This window comes from Muscardinus avellanarius (genome assembly GCF_963383645.1).
Source record: "Muscardinus avellanarius genome assembly, chromosome: 9".
Classification (NCBI taxonomy): domain Eukaryota; kingdom Metazoa; phylum Chordata; class Mammalia; order Rodentia; family Gliridae; genus Muscardinus; species Muscardinus avellanarius.
The window spans coordinates 114,639,726-114,658,000 of record NC_137795.1 but is presented as its reverse complement, the minus strand read 5'-3'; the positions used below and the strand labels follow the sequence as shown (position 1 = coordinate 114,658,000).

Here is an 18,275-nt window from a genome sequence, read left to right as displayed (position 1 = left end):
GCTGGCACTCCAGTGGCAACCCCTCCTCAGTCCCATGGAGCATGAGCTTGGCCAGCAGGGCCTTGTCCTCACAGGGCAATGGGCGGAGCCCAGCCATGTGTGGGGGGGGCACTGGGAGTTGGAAGGAGTGGGAAGGGAGGACAGCGCAGCAGCGGGCTTGGAAAGGTGGGCAGGCGCTTCTGGGGCTCCCCTTCATCTCAGAAAGGAAGCAGAGAGCCCGGTGAGGCCACTCCGCTCCCTGGAGCTGACTCATGCTGGGGAGTCCTGCTCAGGTCTGTGGGTGCTCAGACGCCAGCAGAGGGTCTGAGAACGCTGGGGCTGCTCCTACCCCAGGACAGGAGTGGGCCTCGGGGCTGCCCACTTGGTGTCAGCAGGCTGGCTCCCTTTCACTCCTTTTTCCCCCGTGGTACTGAGGATGGAACCCAGAGGTATTCTATCTCAGCCACATCCCTAGCCCTATTTTATTCTTTATTTTAAAGCATCATCTCATGAAGTTGAAGGGGGTCTCAATCTCACTAAATTGCTGAGGCTGGCTCTGAACCTGGGATCCTCCTGGCTCAGCCTCCCAAGTACTAGGCATGCACTACCATGCCCAGCTGGTGGAGATCTTACAAGATGCATTGTCTGTTTTGTGCTGTAACCTAATTCCTGAGAGTAGGTGTACACCTGCAGTTCCAGTATTTGGGAAATTGAGAAGGATTGCAGGTTCAAGACCAGCTTCAGCTACTTAATGAGACTCTGTTTCAAAATTAAAAATCAAAAAGGCTGGGTGTAGCCAGGCACGATAATGTATGACTGCCTATAATCCCAGTACTTGGAAGGCTGAAAAGGGAAGATTGCAGGTTCAAAGCCAAACTCAGCAACTTACTGAGGCTCTCGGCAATATAGCAAGATTCTATTTCATTATAAAAAACAGAATAGAGCCGGGCATGGTGGAGCACACTTGTAATCCCAGCATTCAGGAGGCTGAGACCGGAGGATCACGGTTCAGACAGCCTCGGCTACTTAGTGAGGCCCTCTGCAACTCAGACCCTGTTTATTAAAAAAAAAAAAATTCATATTCTTCTTGTTTTGGGTGGTACTGGGGACTGAACCCATGGATGTTCTACCACCGAGTCACATCCTCAGGGTCTCTCACTAGGCTGCCAAGGCTGGCCTCAAACTTGTGATTCTCCTGCCTCAGCCTCCCAGGTCGCTGGGATTAAAGGTCTCTATCACCACACCTGGCTTCATATTCTTGCATATGTAGTTCATATTTTTCCAGACCTTCTTTGACAGTGTTAATTGTAATTTGACTGACTGGATTGACAGTGAGATCTGTACTCAGTATTTAGAACAATTTCCATAAATGAAGTAATTTAAATCTGCAGCTAGCCAAGGTTTGGCAAAAACACTTAAATCCATTAATAAAAGCCTTTGCTGGGCGTGGGGGTGCGTGTCTGTAATTCCAGGACTTGGGAGGGTGAGAAAGGAGGATCAGAAGTTTGAAGCCAGCCTCAGCAACTAAGTGAGCCTCTCGGCTACTTAGTGAGACTGTCTCCAAATAGATCACTAAAAAAAAGAAGAAGGGTTGGGGTGTAGCTTCACTCCCCAGCACCATACACACAAATAAAACCTTTTATTTTTAAAAACTGTATTGGCAAATGTGCCGTCAAACTGAGTAACAGAAACCACAAAGACATCTGGGTGGTTTCTCTTGCTAGAAAGAGAAAGGAATCACCCGAAGTGCCCAGTGAAACACCTGGAACTACCTTCCTCCAGCCCAAGGGGCTGAACTCAGGGCGCTCTGCCACTGGGCTGCACCTGCACTCCTCCCACCCCGCTCTTTGAAACAAGGTTTCCCTAAGTTGCTGGAGCTGGCCTTGAGCCTGTGGTCCTCTTGTCTCAGCCTCCCAAGAACTGGGCGTGCAGGCGTGACCGCCGTGCCTGGCGAGAAGTGCAAGTGGTTCCTAAGGCTTTGCTTTCTACAAAAAATTGTAAAAGCCTAACCAAGTTATTAGCTGACAAAAAACAACATATCAGAGTGATGGCACTTAACTAGAATACAGGCAAAGAACTGAGGGACGCGGCGGGCCTCCCGGGGTACTTCCCACGGCCCGTCTGCCCACCCAACGCCCGGCACCTCCCTCCTCCCCGCTCCCCCGCCGCTCCCCGCGCCGTCCTCCCTCGTCCTCCTCCGCCCCTCCTCCCACCTTCTCCCCGCCCGTACCTTCCGGCCACAGAGGCGCAAGAGCACGCCCCGCGGTGACGTCAGCACGTACTCGGGCCTCGCCGGGGACTGGGCGCGGCGGCCGAGGCCACGCCCGGGGGCGGGGCCTGGTGACGTCGGGCAGACGAGGGCTGTGGGCGGGGCCGAGCTGCCGCCGACTCTCGCGAGAGCGGCCATAAATGACGCGCGGGAGGGCGGGCGCGTCGCGGGCGCGGGCGGGTGTGTTTGAATGTGCTCAGAGCGCGGGAAACGGCGGCCCCGGACGCGGTGAGCGCGGCGGGAAGGGTTAGCTGTCTGGCAGGGCGGCGGCCGCACGCAGACTCGGCGGGCGGGCAGCTTGCGCCGGCGCCTCGGGCCGCGACGCCACTGTCGGCTCCTGCCGGGGCTCCGCCCGCGAACCCGGCAGCCGGGGCCGGCCCGACTGACCCAGAGGGGACCCCGCTTCCCGACCGACCCAGAGGGGAGCCTGAACCCGGCCGACCCAGAGGGGATCCCCGACCTGGACCCGGCTGACCCAGAGGGGCCCGCCCTGGACCCGGCCGACCCAGAGGGGCCCGCCCTGGACCCGGCCGACCCAGAGGGGACCCCCGACCTGGACCCGGCCGACCCAGAGGGGACCCCCGACTTGGACCCGGCCGACCCATAGGGGAGCCTGGACCCGGCCGACCCAGAGGGGACCCCCGACCTGGACCCGGCTGACGCAGAGGCGACTGGACACTGGGACGAACCCATAACGGACCCCTGTCTTGTACCCAGGTCGGATCTCACAGCGGACCCCGCCCTGGATCCAGGAGGTACTCAGAACCCTATCCCTGAACCTGGGAAGAGTTAGCAGAAGGGGAGGGTCTCAGACCTGCCTGCTGAAGGTATGTGGCTTGACCCTTACTGAGCTGTTGTTTCTTTTTCTAAAGTAGTGAATGGGTGCCAGTCATTTCTACTCCTCAAGCTTCTTGATGGCCACTTTCCCTACCCTCCCAGCATTCTCCATCAGTGAAATTGCATACTGAACTATCTGAGTTGAGGAATTACGTGGCTGTACTTGAGGTCCACTTAAGTGGGGAGTCATCACTGTGCTTGCTCTCTCCCTTTCATTGCTGTGTTTAGAAATTAAGACCTCAGACTCTAGGTCTGTGTTGAATCCTTGTCCTCACAATTACTGCCAACAGCCTTTTCATGTTGCTCGATTTGTGTTGGTGCAGGTGGGTTTGGTTGTACTGCAGATATGTTCCATCATGTTATTACTTCATCTCTGGGTTGACATATTTTGAGTAAGGTGCGCCAGGTGGTGTGAATGTAAAATGGGAAGTGTGTGGAGTCCCCTGAGCTCTTGTCTCCACAGAGGCTGGGAGGAGGGTGCAGGTTGGGCATGCTTAATGCACATCTAACAAGTTCCCAGGTGACCCCCAGGCCTCTGCTCTGGTCCACACGTTGAGTAACAAGCTCTCATGTTGAGTAACAAGAGGCTGTGTGATAGGGTCTTCCTGATGGAGGAATAGGCTCCAGAATTCAGCAGGGACTGGCTGTTTTTCTGTTGAATTAACTCAGGTCTGCCTTAGGTGGCTGGCATCTAAGGTACTGAAGAGAGAGAAGGTGAGCTTCCCGGGGCTTTTTTCTTTTCTTTCTTTCTTTCTTTTTTTTTTTTTAATAGTACTGGGGATGGAACCCAGGGCATTCTACCTTGGAGCTATACTCCCATCCCTATTTTTTATTTTGAAACAGGGTCTTCTGGGTTGCAAAGGGCCTCACTAAGTAGCTGAGGCTATCCGTGAACCACAGTTCTTCTTTCAGCCTCCCAAATGCTGGGATTACAGCCCTGCTATGGGGCTTTTTGAATTCTTTTTCCTTATTTGTTGTTAACTCATTAATAACTGCTAGTGGCATATTAATGACATTATGTTGATACTATCCTCAATAATGAAAATTAGTTATTTTTCAGATTATTATAATTTTTTACGTCAGAATTTTTTTTTTTTTTTGCAGTATTGGGAATGGAACCTAGAAGCATTCTACCTCTGAGCTACACCCCCCAGCTTTATTTTCTAGTCTTTATTTTGAAACAGGGTCTCACTGAGTTGCAAAGGGCCTCACTAAGTAGTAGCTGAGTCTGTCCACGAACCTGGATCCTGCTGTCTCTGCCTCCCAAATGCTGAGATTACAAGTGTGCGCCACCACGTCTGGTTTTATGTCAGAATATTGTTAGAAATTGTCTACCACAAGTGATCTGGGGATTTATAACAATTCTTCTATACTAATACCAAATTAGATCTTATAGGAAAAGATATATTTGCAAATCTAACTTCCAGTGTGATTGTGTTTTCCACTAGGGTTACAAAACAAATGCCATTTGAACAGTTTCATTTATCATGGAAAAGCGTGAGACATTCATACAAGCAGTGTCTAAGGAGCTGGTTGGAGAGTTTTTGCAATTTATTCAACTTGATGTAAGTTATATGTGTTCACTTTTTGTAATTTTGACTCTTAAAGTAACATTCTAAAATTGTTATGTCCCAAATGAAATGCGTTATCTCAGAATCCTTAGGCATCATTTTTTTTTTTTTTTTTTTTTTTTTGGTGGTACTGGGGGTGGAACCCAGAGGCTTTCTACCTCCAGGCTATACTCCCAGACCTATTTTATATTTTATTTGGAAACAGGGTCGCACTAAGTTGCTGAGAGCCTAAGTAGCTGAGGTTGGCTTCGAACCTGTGCGATCCTCCTGTCTCAGCCTCCCAAGCGCAGGGATTACAAGTGTGCACCACCACGCCCGGCCACACACATGCCTGTAATTTAAGTTCTTGGGAGGCTGAGAAAGGAGGATTGTAGGTTCAAGGCCAGCCTCAACAACTTAGCAAAGCTCCATTTCAGTATAAAAAGGTCTGGGAGTGTAGCTTGGAGGTAAAATATTCCCAAATTCAATCTTCAGTACCCCTCCCCCAAAAATATGGGACCCTAATAAAACAGTAGCACAGTTTTATGCATGTTAAGCCACTAAGAAACACATAAATGCTATAGTAAGTTGACATCTTACCTTGAAACAGATGCGAAGTTTGTAGGTGGAAGTAGGTGTCTGCTCTTACACTGAGTCCCTCTCCTCTCTGTGTGCTAGAAGAGAACAAGGTAGGGAACAGAAAAAAGACAGCCGAGAGTGGCATACGCATGGCACGTGCAGAGGGTGGGGGAAGGTGTGGTCTTAGCGAGCAGGTGCACGCAGCATGTGGCCCAGGAGCGGAGGGACTGAGATGCCAGGAGTGTCTCGGCTGAATGGGGTGCTGTTTTCTACATTTGCCTGAGGTCATGCGTCCCTGCCCACCATGGAACCCAGGGTCACATGTATGCTGGGCACGCACCTGCTATCGGGTCACCTGGTGTTCCTTGTTTGTTTGTTTGTGGTACTGGAGATGGAACCCAGGGGCATTTTACCTCTGAGCTACACCCCAGCTCTATTTTTTATTCTTTATTTTGAAACAGGGTCTCACTGAGTTGCAAAGGACCTTACTAAGTATCTGAGGCTGGCCACGAACTGTGATCCTCTAGTCTCAGCCTCCCGAATGCTGGATGACAAGACAAGTGTGCGCCACCACGCCCGGCTTTGTTCCTTGTTTTTGAATACCACATAAGCAAACAAGAGATTTGCCCTTTGCCTATTGCTCGGATTGTTTCCTAAGGTATGAATAGCGTTGGAACAAACTTTGTTTCCAAATACAGGTGACAGAGCAGAGCCAGCTGTCCTGGGCGCCTCTTTCCTACTTGGAGAGTCAGTGATGGGGAGCGTGCAGTGCTGAGGAGTCGATCGTTTTACTTGATTCTTGGCACTAGGGATTAAACCCAGGGCCATTCCCACCTCTGCGCCTCAGCCCCAGCTTGGCCTCACTGAACTGCCGAGGGTCTTGCTACATGGCTGCATGCTGTCCTCGAACCCGTGACTCTCCTCTCTCTTCCTCCCATATACCGGTATTTGCAGGTGTGCACCACACCTGGCTAGAGAATTTAGTCCTTGAACAAACCTGTCAGGTTCCTTTTGTGTGCCAGGTACTTCTCTGAGTTAGAGATACAGTGCACAGAAGGCAAAGTTTCTGTCCAAATGGAGTTGACATTCCAGTGGCAGAGGGAGAGAAAATGAAAGACAGTTGTGTAAATAACGAAGCAGGAAAGGACCGGAGTGCTGAGTAGTTAGAGAACACCTCCAGGAGGCAGTTCAGAGATCTGAAGGGATGGAGATGCCACACCTGGAGACAGGCACACTTGGGAAGGAGGAGGGTGTAGGGTAAAGATGGAGAGGTGGCCAGGTCCTACAGGGCCTTGCAGGCCGGGCAGGGGCTGTATTCTCTGAAGTGTGCACGCAGTGGGAGGAACACCAGGAGGGAGGGTGTTAGAGTTTAGGGGTGCCAGGCCACCGGGTCTGGGTGGCTGAGCAGTTGCTACTGGGTGTTGTGGGCCTTGGCAGAGTAGTCAGTTGAGTTGTGAGATGGAGTCTTAATTTCTTAAGATGTAAAGGCCACAAGAATGGAGGTGACCAAGCTGCCAGGAAAGACAAGGGCCTAAGAGCCCGAGAAGGCCCAACTGTGAGTGGAGCCAAGGCCTTGGGGTAGGCCGGCCTTCCCCAGGGGAGTGGAGGGGAAGGTCCCCTCTTGAGGGAGTCTTGTCAGTGGGCTGGTCCCCGCCCTTCCTCACCTTTCTTTCCTACTGAAGTAATTACAGAGTTAAAGGGAAGTCAGGAGAGTACAAAGCACAGGCAGATTCGCCAGCGGCTGCTTCTCCCCTGCTTTCTTCCTTCCTGTACTGACACATCGTGTTGAAGTCACTCCAGTCAGCTCTAGGCCTCGTGTCTCTCTGTCCCCTCATTCCTCAGTGTTCATCTTTGTTTTTCTTTGTTTTTCTTTTTCTTTTTTCTTTTCTTTTCTTTTCTTTTCTTTTCTTTCTTTCTTTCTTTTTTTTTTTTTTTGGTGGTACTAGGGTTCCTGGAAACCCTTCTACCTCCAGGCTACACTCCCAGACCTATTTTAAACATTTTATTTGGAAACAGGGTCTCTTAAAGCCAGCATGGCTGGCTTTGAACCTGCATGACCCTCCTGTCTCCGCCTCCCAAGTGTGGGGATTACAAGCGTGCGCCACCACGCCTGGCTTTTTCTTTGTTTTTCTTCTTGTGGTGCTGGGCTTGAACCCAGGAGAGTTCTACCTCTGAGCCACACCCCTAGCCCTATTTTTTATTTTTTTATTTTGAAACTGGGTCTCACTGAGTTGCAAATGGCCTTACCAAGTAGCTGAACCGCAATCTTCCGGTCCCAGCCTCCAAAATGCTGGGATTACAAGCATGCGCCACCATGCCCGGCTCAGACCTATTTTTATATTTTTATTTGGAAACAAGGTCTCACTAAGTTGCTGAGAGCCTCACTAAGTAGCTGAGGGTGGCTATGAACCTGTGCAATCCTGTCTCAACCTCCTAAACGCGGGGATTACAAGCGTGCGCCACCACACCGAGCAATTTTTTTTATTCTTTATTTTTGAAGCAAGGGGCCTCACTAAGTAGCTGAGGCTGTTCACTAACTGTGATCCTCTGGTCTCTGCCTCATGAATGCTGAGATTACAAGGGTGTGCCACCATACACGGCATAGTCTATTTATTTATTTATTTATTTATTTTGGTGGCACTGGAGTTCCTGGAAACCCTTCTACCTCCGGGCTACACTTCTAGACCTATTTTTATATTTTTATTTGGAAACAGGGTTTCTTAAGCCAGCAAGGCTGGCTTCAAACCTGCGCGATCCTCCTGTCTCCGATTCCCAAGTGTGGGGATTACAAGCATGCGCCACCACGCCCGGTTTTTTATTTTTTGAAACAAAGTCTTACTGAGTGATGAGGCGCCTAAATAGCTGAGGCTGACTGCGAACTGCAATCCTCCAGTCTCCACCTACCAATGCTGGGATTACAAGAGTGCATCACCATACCTGGCTAGAGGTTCTCTTTTGTAACCACATTAAGATCCTCAAACTGAGCCGGTTATGGTTGTGCATGCTTGTAATCCCAGTACTTGGGAGGATCCAGGTTTGTACCCAGCCTCAGTTGCTTAGTGAGACCCTTTGCAACTTAGTGAGACCTTGTTTAAAAATAAAGAATAGAAAAATAGGGCTGGGGTATAGCTTGGAGGTAGACTGTCCCTGGGTTCAATCCCTAGTAATGCAGAAAAGAGAGGGAAAAAAACCCAAAAACCTCAAACTGTGGTGTCACGTGCCTGTGATCCAAGCTGTGCAGGAGGCTGAAGCAAGTGGACGTCGTTTCAGGCCAGGCTGGGCAACTTAATGAGACCCTGTCTCAAAATAAAATAAAAGGGAAATAGCTTAGTGGGAGAACAGTTGCCTCATGTGCACAAGGCCCAGGTTTCATCTCCAGCAGCATCAAAACAAAAAAACCCTTAAAATCTAAATTTTACCCTACAGGCGATACTGTTTTCTGCAGCACATACTCACATTCCCGCAGTTTTCCCGGTAATGTCCTCCTCAGCAGTCTTTTCTGACCTAGGATCCTGCCCGCTCTTAGAGATTGCCATCAGCACTCATGTCTTCTGCGTGCTCCCCCTCTCCGGTTCTTCCCATGGCACGGAGGGCTGAGAGGACCCGCGGCTCTTGAGCATGAGCTGCCCTGGTCTCTTCTGCACTTGGCAGGAGTCAGGTCACAGTTTGAGGATGTATCAGTGCAGCACTGTCGGACAGGAGGAGGGGTCGTGTCAGCCCAGTGCTGGTGGGTGCTGACTGCTGGCCTCCATGGAGCCTGCTTCCACCATGTCATCATAAGCAGTCTGCGGAAAGTCATTGCGCTGCAAATGTTGGGCTGCTCATTTTAGCATCCATTGATAATTCTTGCCTGAGTCCACAATCATCATCATCATCATCATCATCATGATTATTTGTGCTGCATTCTACCTCTGAGCTACATTCCCAGACCTATTTTTTTATTTTAAAACAAGGTCTAAGTTGTAGAGGGCCTTGTTAAGTTGCTGAGACTGACTATGAACTTGTAATCCTCCTGTGTCTGCCTTCCAAATACTACGATTACAGACATGTACCACCACATCCGGCTGAGTGTGTTATTTTTAGTAACAGCTGTAAAAATGTTTGTGTGTGTGTGTGTGTGTGTGTGTGTGTGTGTGTGTGTGTGTGTGTGTTATGGAGATCGAACTGAACTATATACCCCCAGACCTATTTTTTATTTATTTTGAAACAGGGCCTCACTAAGTAGCTGAGACTGGCCATGAACCTGGATCATCCTGTCTCAGCCTCCCAAGTCCTGGGATTACAACCGTGTGCCACCACACCCGGCTAAAAATGTGATTTTTGAACTCCATGATCCTTCCATATTTATTCTTTGCCACTTAATAGAGGAGCACTGCCACTCTATGAATGAATGACTTGTTTTTTTTTCTTTCTTTCAATTTTATTTATTTATTTATTTATTTATTTATTTATTTATTTATTTATTTATTTATTGTGTGGCACTGGAGATTGAACCCAGGGCTATTCTGCTCCTGAGCTACACTTCTAGCCCCCCCCCCTTTTTTTCTTTTTCGGTACTGGGGATGGAACCCAGGAGCTTTCTACCTCCAAGCTACACCCCCTGCCCTATTTTTTAGTCTTTTTAGTTTTTTTTTTTGTTTGTTTTTTTTTTTTGCGGGTCTGGGGGTGGAACCCAGGGACATTCGACCTCCGAGCTACACCCCCTGCCCTATTTTAGGGCCTCCCTAGGTAGCTGAGGCTGTCTCCGAACCGCGATCCTCTGGTCTCAGCCTCCCGAATGCTGGGATTACAAGCGTGCACCACCACGCCCAGCTGGTCTTTTTAGTTTTTGAAACAGGGTCCCACTGAGCTGCAAAGGGCCTCGCTAAGTAGCTGAGGCTGTCTGTGAACCGCGATCCTCCAGTCTCTATCTCCCGAACGCTGGGATTCCAAGCGTGTGCCACCGCCCCCAGCCCCTATTTCTTTTCTTTCTTTCTCTCTCTTTCTTTCTTTCTTTCTTTCTTTCTTTCTTTCTTTCTTTCTTTCTTTCTTTCTTTCTTTATTTTTTTTTTGTGGTACTGGGGTTCCTGAAAACCCTTCTACCTCCAGGTTACACTCCCAGACCTATTTTATATTTTTATTTGGAAAAAGGGTCTCTTAAGCCAGCGCGGCTGGCTTCGAACCTGTGCGATCCTCCTGTCTCCACCTCCCAAGTGCGGGGATGACAAGCGTGCGCCACCACGCCCGACTCTTTTTTTTTGAAACAGGATTTCACTAAGTTGCAGAGAGCCTCGCTAAGCTGCTGAGGCTGGCCACAAACCTGTAATTTTCCTGTCTCAGTCTCCTAAGTACTAGGATCACAGGCACATACCCCCCCGGCTGGCTCATTGCTGTTTATTACTGCTGTGGCCGCAGTGGTCGTCATTTCATGGATCGTCATCCACTGCTCTCACCACATCAGTGCTCACATTTCCCCAGAGTGGCTGCAAGGAGTTTCTTGCATTGGATTCTCTACTCTGTGCCTTCCTTTTTACATTTTTGGTTCTGGGGATTGAACCCAGGGCTTCGCTGATTGCTAGGCAAGTGCTCTATTGCTGAACTCTACCCCCATCCCTTTTAAAAACTATTTTAGCAAGATGTGGTGGCGTATGCTTGTAATCCAGCATTTGGGAGGCTGACACAGGAGGAGCCGGGTTCGAGATAGCCTCAGCTACTACTTAGGCCCTTTGCAACTCAGTGAGACTGTTTCAAAATACAGATGAAAAAATAGGGCTGGGGATGTAACTCAGGTAGAATGCCCCTGGGTTCCACCCCCAGTACTGCAAAACAAAAACAAAAAAAAAAAACCTTTTATTTTAGGCCGGGTGTGATTGCTCCTGCTTATAATCCCAGCATTCAGGAGGCTGAGACAGGAGGATCGTGGTTCATGGACAGCCTCAGCTACTAAGCGAGGCCCTTCACAACCTAGTGAGACCCTGTTTCAAAATAAAGAATAAAAAATAGGGCTGAGGGTGTAACTTGGAGGAACAATGCCCCTGGGTTTCATCCCTGGTACTGCAGAAACAAAAACAAAAAACAAATAAACTAAAACTTTTATTTTGAGACAGTCAGTCTGAATCGTTCAGCTGCCCTCAAGTTGGTGGTCTTTTTGCCTCAGCCTCTTGAGTATCACGATACGAGGCCTGAATTCTGTACTCTTTGGACAATAGTCCATCTATATTCTTTCAAAGAGTAAGTAAGGTTATCTGCCTTGGGTGAGGGAGTGTGTCCAGAGGACAGCTGGGGCGGTCTGTAAAGGTCCCACTGGTTCAGGGAGAGGCTGCCGTCTGGGAACAAGTAGACAGTAATGTTGAGGGTCCACTTGGGGTCAGACACAAGAAATTGGAAGTAGAATCAGTCTGTTTGGGTGTTGCTGTTGCAGTTGTTCTTTAACTTTACTTTTATGATCTAATTGAGGCCCGGAGGCGGTAGACGTGGAGGCCTGGAGCTGGTGTTGCGAAGGGGATGGAATTTTGAATTTTAAGATTAGGGTCCTAGGGAAGAAGAGGCGGACGGGGATTTCTTGCTTCTCTTTGATATTCCCTACCTTTTTCCCTTTAGGGATGGCTTTTGAAAGCTCTTGTAACTAAGTTAATACTTTAGTGTTAACACTTTAACTTTTCTTTTGATGCCATTATGGAAAGAATGCAACTTTTTTTGTAGTTTTGTAATTTTTTAATATTTGTATTTGCTTTTCAGAAGGATGCCTCTGACCCTTTCAACCTACATGAATTACTAGATGAATTATCAAGGAAACAGAAAGAAGAATTATGGCAAAGGCTGAAGAATTTATTGACAGAAATGTTGTTAGAAAGCCCAGTGGATGGGTGGCAGATAGGGGAAGTCAAGAATGAAGATAATATGGATAATATGGAAACAGAGCTTGGTCCGAAAATGGTATTTCTCCTTCAAAAATAAAGAATGTCCTCTTTAAAAATGGGCTGGGCATGGTGGCGCACACTTGTAAGCCCAGCATCTGGGAGGCGGAGACTGGAGGATCAGTTCATGGACAGCCTCAGCTACTCAGCGAGGCCCTTCACAACTCAGACCTTGTTTCAAAATAAAGAAAAATAGGGCAGGGGGTGAGAGCTGGGAGGTAGAATGCCCCTGGTTCCATCTCCAGTACTGCAAAAAAAAAAAAAAAGTATTAAAATTATTGTTAATTGTATATAACTGAATTTCAAGTTAAAAATTTCAAAGCTAAAAGCTGAGAATTTTATTTTTCTGTGATGCTGGGGATCAAACCCAGGCCATTGGGCATGCTAGGCAAGCACTGTGCCACTGAGCTACCTACATCCCTAGCCCAGAAGCCAAGAATTTGGGGTGCAAGTTCTGTTTATCATAGTTTTATGTACCTACCAATGCTACTATTATTAATCTAGTATTCAGTGTTACTGTTCTTTGGTACTGGAGATTAAACCTAGGGCCTCACACCATGCTAGACAAGCACTCTACCACTGAGCTATATCTCCAGCTCAGAAGTCCAAAATTTTAGATGTCAGTTTTGTTTAACATAGTTTTACTTACTTCCCACCCCTACATTTTTTTTTTTTTTTTTTTTTTTGGTGGTGGTGGTACTGGGGTCCTTGAATACCCTTCTACTTCCGGGTTACACTCCCAGACCTATTTTTATTTTTTATTTTTTATTTGGAAACAGGGTCTCTTAAGCCAGCGAGATCCTCCTATCTCCACCTCCCAAGCATGGGGATTACAAGCCTGCGCCACCACGCCTGGCACTACTATTTTTAATTTAGGACTTAGTGTTACTGGTCCTTTAGGGCAAGTGACCTTTTTTTTAGTACTAGAGATTAATAATTAAACACAGGGCCGCACACGTGAGGCAAGCACTCTACCACTGAGCCTTATCCCCAGCCCTAGGACAGTTTGCCCCCCCCCCTCCCGTACTGGAGATTGAGGGGCATTCTACCTCTGAGCTACACTCCCAGCCCTGTTATTATTTTGTGTGTGTGGTACTGAGGGTGGAACCCAGGGGCTTTCTACCTCTGGGCTATACTCCCAGCCCTATTTTTTATACTATTTGGAAACGGTCTCACTAAGTTGCTGAGAGCCTCACTAAGTAGCTGAGGCTGGTTTTGAACCTGTGCGGTTCTCCTGTCTCAGCCTCCCAAGCTCTGGGATCACAAGCGTGTGCCACCACACCTGGCTCACAGTTGACTCATTCAACTTCACATTTTAGAATGAAATGGTGGCTTACTAAATTTAATAACTTTTAAGTTTCTCTTAAAATGAGATTTAAGTTTGTGATTTTTTTTTTTTTTTTTTTGTGGGTCTGGGGATGGAACCCAGGGGCATTTGACCTCCAAGCTACACCCCCTGCCCTATTTTTTATTCTTTATTTTGAAACAGGGTCTCACTGAGTTGCAGAGGTCCTCACTAAGTAGCTGAGGCTGGCCGCCAACCACGATCCTCCAGTCTCAGCCTCCAGAATGCTGGGATGACAAGCGTGCCCACCACGCTCGGCTAAGTTTGTAATTTTGATTCACTTAGGCTTTTATCTTCTATTTATAGAAAAGAAACATAGAAATAATTCATGCCATTACGTCTGTGATTCTTGCCTCCGTATCTGTAATAAACGAAAGTGAGAACTATGAGGCCCTGCTGGAATGCGCTGTGATATTAAATGGTGAGTGCCTTTGTGGTGATGTGAGTGGTGCTGAAACAGTGCCTTGGAAAGGAAGCTGCCCGTTTTCATGAGCCTGGACAGTGCAGAGCAGAGTGGTTTACAGGTGTGGCTTGCACTCAGGCTTTCTCACACCATCCTCTCCATCTTCCATCATCCCTGTCATCATCCCAGTGATGGAACCCAGAGGAATTCTATCTCTGAGCTACACTCCCAGCCCTTTTTTTCCTTTGTTAAATTGCTGAGGCTGTCTCTGAACCTGTGATCCTCCTCTGTCAGTCTCCCAAATACTTGAATTACAAGTGTGCCATGATGCTCGGCTAAGCTCTTTTACTTTCTTTGGGAAAGGAGTGTAAAGTCTCTTCTGAATTATTTGTTTAACTTGGCTCTATTTAAATGTTCTTCCTGGGCGTGGTGGCGCACGCTTTTACCACGCTTGGGAGGCTGAGACAGGATCGCACAGGTTCGAAGCCAGCCTCAGCTGGCTTAAGAGACCCTGTTTCCAAATAAAATATAAAATAAGTCTGGGAGTGTAGCCCGGGGGTAGAAGGCCCCTGGGTTCCATCCCCAGTATCACCCAAAAAAAAAAGTTCTAAATGATGAAGATGTGTAGTCTGAGCGACTAACTGCTTATGTTTTCAGATTATTCAGAAAAGTCTGTCCTGACTTACAGGACCAGTGACTAAGGGCTTGTTTAAAAGATAGCATCTGATTGTAATTTTCTCAGCTTTTGCTAAACGTGGTGACACACACCTATAATTCCAGTACTTGGGAGGCCGAGATAGGAGGAGCCCAGATTCCAGACTATTTCATCAATTTAGTGAGACTGTTTCAAAAGCAAAATGGGAACTGGGCAGGGTGGCATACAATGGTAATCCCAGTACTTGGGAGGCTAGGACAGGAGGATCTCAGATTCATAGCCAGCCTCAGGTACTTAGTATGATCCTACTTCAAAATAAAATAGGGCTGGAGGTTTAGCTCAGAGGTAGAATACCCCCAGGTTCAATCCCCAGTACCATACCCACAATAAATTTAATAAAAAAGGATTGATAGTATAGCTTGAAGATAGAATGCTTCTGGATTCAATCCCCAGTACCAAAAAAAAAAGTTCTCAGTTTTTGTTACTGCTAAATAGTGTCACTTGAACCAAGAATTTGTGACACTGAATTTTTTTGAAAAAGCTGTGAAACAACTGGGCATGGTGGCACACACCTTGTATTCTCAGCACTTGGGAGATGAGACCGGAGGATTGCAGGTTTGAGGACAGCCTCAGCAAGTCGTGAGACTCATGAGCCTACTGAGACCCTGCTTAAAAAATAAAAATAAGCCGGGCGTGGTGTCGCACACTTGTAATCCCCACGCTTGGGAGGCGGAGACAGGAGGATCGCGCAGGTTCGAAGCCAGCCGTGCGTGCTGGATTAGGAGACCCTGTTTCCAAATAAAAATGTAAAAATAGGTTTGGGAGTATAGCCCGGAGGTAGAAGGGCTTCCAGGAACCCCAGTACCACTAAAAAAAAATAAATTAAAAAAAAATAAAACCAGTGTGGCGGCACATGCTTGTAATTCTAGTACTTGGGAGGCTGAGACAGGAGGATTGAAGTTCTTGGACAGCCTCACCTACTTAGTGAGGCCCTCTGCAACTTAATGAGACCCTGTTTCAAAATTGGGGGTATAGCTCGGGTAGATTGCCCCTGGGTTCCATCCCTAGTACCCCCCCCCCCCAAAAGGAAAAATAGGCTGGAGGTTTAGCTTGGAGGCAGAGTGTCCCTGGGTTCAATTCCTAGTAACACACACACACACAACTGTTAAGAACATGATCTGAGGAATAATTACTGACTCAGTTGACTCACATAGTACTTGTGGTTTATTTTTTATTTTTTTATTTTTGCGGTACTGGGGATAGAACCCAGGGCACTCTACCTCTTAGCTACACCCCTAGCGCTATATTCTTTATTTTGAAACAGGGTCTTAGTAGGTTGCAAAGGGTCTTGCTAAGTAGCTGAGGCTGGCTGCAAACCTGTGATCCTCATGTTTCGGCCTCCTGAATGCTGGGATTATAAGCGTGCGCCACTATGGTCGGCTAGTGTTTTTATTTTTTGAAACAGGGTCTCACTGGGTTGCAAAGGGCCTTGCTAAGGGCTGTCCGATGCCAGAGTCCAGCCCTAGCAGGAGTCGGGGGTCGTGTGTTGGTGAGAGAAGAGTTGAGGTCGCGAGAGACCAGATGGCAGCTTCTCTCACCAACACACGACCCCCGACTCCTGCTAGGGCTGGACCCCGGCAGTCCACAAACTGTCATCCTCTGGTCTCCGCCTCCTGAATGCTGGATTACAAGCATATACCACCATGCCTGACCTCATGCTTTGCTAATTTTAATACTAACTTATTTGCATAATAACTAAACTGTTGGTAAAATAATTAATGCTAACATAGTTGCTGTTAAGTACCCAGTTAATTTAGAAATCTTAGTTGTACAGTGGCATTCAGATATTTATGGACAGTTATGGGTACTGCTAATATTATTAATTATGGAACTTTTCTGCTTATATAAACATGCATTTTTAATTTTTTGCTTGTTTGCATGGTACTGAGGATTGAATTCAGGGCGTTACACATGCTAGGCAAATACTCTATTACTGAGCTATATACCTAGCCCTTTTTTATTGTATTGAGATAAGATCTCACTAATTTGTTCAGCTTAGCCTCAAACTGTGTATTCTCCTGCCTCAGCCTCCCACATAGCTGGGAATACTGCCAGACACTGCACTTCTATATTTATTACGATAGTTGCGTTTACTCTTTTTTACCTCTTAGCTCACCTGTGAGGTGAGCATGTGGAGGGAGTGCTGTCGTGGATGAGTGGTCAGTAGACCAGCCTGTCTCTGGTCTTAGAAGGTTGTGATGACTTCAGAGTGTGGGCGTTATGATCTCTCTGAGGCATTCAGCTCTAAAGTTCTCTATTCTTTTGGGTCTGTTTTCATCAGAGTAGCAAATCAGCTTTTATTATTAAACTTTGTGTGTGTGTGTGTGGTACTGGGGGTGGAACCCAGGTGCTTTTCTACCTCCAGGCTACACTCCCAGACCTATTTTATACTTTATTTGGAAACGGTCTCACTAAGTAGCTGAGGCTGGCTTCAAACCTGTGTGATCCTCCTGTCTCAGCCTCCTAAGATTAAACGTTTTTATTCTGTAAATAATGTATGTAAATCTTTCCCAAGTTAAACATAAATGAGTATTAATTTACTTAACAAAGCTTTATTGTGTACAAAGTCATAATGTTCTGTACTGTTGAATCTAAACTGACAAAACTTTGCTTACTAATAGAAAAGTCACTGCTGTGTTTTAGGCATTTTATATGCATTGCCTGAGTCTGAACGAAAACTCCAGAGCTCCATTCAAGATCTGTGTGTCACCTGGTGGGAGAAGGGCCTACCTGCCAAGGAGGACATGGGGAAGACTGCCTTTATCATGATGCTGAGGAGGAGTCTGGAGACCAAAACAGTGTGTTTGCTTTCCTAAGTATATTCTTTACTTAAAGGGTTGTGCTTGGCCACCTAAGGTGGCTTCCCAGGTAGAGGAGTTTTCTATAACTGTAAGGTGTGCAGAAGTCCAGGGTGGGTGGTGGCTCCACGCTGAGGTATAAAGCCTTCCTCTACCTGGGGCATAGCTTCTGTCCTCTCGTCACTCCATGGTGATAGGTGCCCACTGTACCTCCACCTTCTCATACCAGTTCAGGCAGGAAGAGAAAGTAGGAAGCAAAAGGAGTCACCGTTTCTCAGATACGAAGCTGTATCCATAAGCAAAGAAGGGCTGAGCTCCTGAGAGGCCCCGGGGTGGGTCTGTTTATGTCCCTGTGCCTCTGAGAGGCAGAGATACACCACATGAGAACAGGCGGGGCAGGTGCAGCAGGATGATGTGTGTGTGTGTGTGTGTGTGTGTGTGTGTGTGTGTGTGTGTGTGTGTGGTACTGGGGATGGAATACAGGGCATTCTACCTCTGGGCTACACCCCCAGACCTATTTTATTTTTTATTTGGTCTCACTAAGTTGCTGAGAACCTCGCTAAATTTCTGAGGCTTTGAACCTGCGATCTTTCTGTCTTGGCCTCCCAAGTCCTGGGATTGCAGATGTGTGTGCTCCTGCCCTCGGCTATTGGTAGATTCTGACTGGGATTAGTTCACATTGACGCACAGACCTAAGGAAGCTGTGCCTGGGGCAGAGGGGAGAGCACCTCAGAAGGTTGGATGTGACAGGGGCTATTTCTCATTCTTTAATTTTGGTATACAGTTCAAAATCTTGAAAGAGAGGAATTGTAATTGTCTCACTCAAGTAATGGTGTGTATGTTCATCTTAGGAGTTAGGCGAGTGGAGATAAAAGCCATCCATAATTTACCACCCGAGGTGACC

At 47.4% G+C, this 18,275-nt stretch overlaps 1 protein-coding gene across 1 annotated transcript in view; it reads left to right on the top strand.

Annotated features, from left to right (window-relative positions):
- Positions 1–4,572: 4,572 nt before the first annotated feature.
- NCAPG2 (non-SMC condensin II complex subunit G2) overlaps positions 4,573–18,275 on the top strand; it is a gene marked incomplete at both ends in the record, with an annotated part of 76,896 nt that continues 63,193 nt past the window's right edge. The window contains 4 exons of the mRNA XM_080701983.1: positions 4,573–4,650; positions 11,932–12,129; positions 13,762–13,876; positions 17,217–17,371. Of these exons, the coding sequence (XP_080558109.1) occupies positions 4,573–4,650; positions 11,932–12,129; positions 13,762–13,876; positions 17,217–17,371 (546 nt within the window). The remainder of the gene's footprint in view (positions 4,651–11,931; positions 12,130–13,761; positions 13,877–17,216; positions 17,372–18,275) is intronic.